Raw genomic sequence first — 1,407 nt, forward strand, 5'->3', positions numbered from 1 at the left:
ATGGAAATTGAGGACCCTGAAGAGATGCAACACAGAAAAGCACAGTTCTTGATTTACAAGGCATTAAAGAAATCAGATTCTGTTGTGTCACAGAGGAAGCAGCCATGGTTGAAAGTGAGAGTGTGTAAGTTGAAGATCAAGATTGGGAGGAGATTAAAGAGGTTCAGAAAGAGCATATTTTTGACATTCTCTGTTTCTAAAGGTGGAGTTTACAAGCAATTTATGTCCCAATTGAAATCTTTAAAAGGATTGATTAAAGGTAGAGATACTATGGTTAGTACTCTTCCACCAATGTTCACCTGAATTTCTCGTTCCGAAACAAGTTGAGGTTGACCGTATGAATTTCAATGTCCATGTCGCTCCATTCCGATTCCAAAAGAAGAAGAAAAAGGAAGAGCCTTTTTTTTTTTTTTTGTTCACTAGAGAATGGCGAGACATGATTAATACACATATACAAATACAGGGTTTCACCCTGTCTGAAACTATATCTTCTCATTACAATCAATTTTCGTGATGTTCTTTTGGAAATTTAACTTCATTAGTTTGCTCTGTACTGTTGATTTAAGTTAGAATTGAAGTTAAATAAGCAAACTAGTTCATTTCCCACCCCCTTCCCCTCCTGCTCATTTTGATGGGGAAAACTGATGAAAAAACAATAATTTCATCGTATTTCATACCAAAAGACGAAGTTAGAATTTGAAATTTGTGGGTTCTGAATTAATTACGAAATTCATAGCTCGTTTTAGTTGTTTGGCACGCAATAAAATTATACATATTTAATGAACAATATAAAAAATTTGTCCTAACCCGTACCTAATACCGTAACCACACGTGTTCACACCAAGAGAAAGAAACAAGCGGTCTTTTTCTTTTTCTTACCCCCACCAATGGGTTGCCCAGTCAATTTTTGGGCCCTTCGAAATTGATTTCGTTAATTAGGCAACTAAATTCTGGGACATGTTGAACTTTCGACTATGTTGGTAAGAAACAGAATATGTAGTATGAGTAGTTGGTTCCTTTTGCTTGTTAATTTGTACCATAAGCTTTTGCTCTTTTTTTTTTTTTTTTTTCCCCGTTTTTAAACCTGTAAACTATCACTCAATTCTCAGTTGTTTAGCTATTACTTCTTAATAGACTAGTATGCAATTAACATGGTCAAATTTATTTTTATTCAATATTTAAAATCCTTAGATATTCCATGTAATGGTAAATCCTCAAGTTAATTAATCTGCATCTGCTATATTATCCGCTATATATTGGTACGGTGAAATTTTCAAGCTATTTCGTGCCGTGACAGTAAGGTTTAGGCAGTTGGTCTTCTAATATTGACTTTCTTTGTATAGCTAAAAGAGAAACAAGAACATGGCTTCCATGATTAGCTCCAACTTGTGAAAACACATGCACCTA

At 34.4% G+C, this 1,407-nt stretch overlaps 1 protein-coding gene across 1 annotated transcript; it reads left to right on the forward strand.

Annotated features, from left to right (window-relative positions):
- LOC132624624 (uncharacterized) lies at positions 1-303 on the forward strand. Its single transcript, XM_060339373.1, has one exon. The coding sequence runs from the start codon at positions 1-3 to the stop codon at positions 301-303; it is 303 nt and encodes a 100-aa protein (XP_060195356.1).
- Positions 304-1,407: the final 1,104 nt, after the last annotated feature.

Source organism: Lycium barbarum, chromosome 12, assembly GCF_019175385.1.
Source record: "Lycium barbarum isolate Lr01 chromosome 12, ASM1917538v2, whole genome shotgun sequence".
In the NCBI taxonomy this organism is placed as follows: Eukaryota; Viridiplantae; Streptophyta; class Magnoliopsida; order Solanales; family Solanaceae; genus Lycium; species Lycium barbarum.

Bases quoted from the DNA above. Each gene is read 5' to 3' on its own strand.
- LOC132624624 (XM_060339373.1), top strand. From the start codon at position 1: ATGGAAATTGAGGACCCTGAAGAGATGCAACACAGAAAAGCACAGTTC.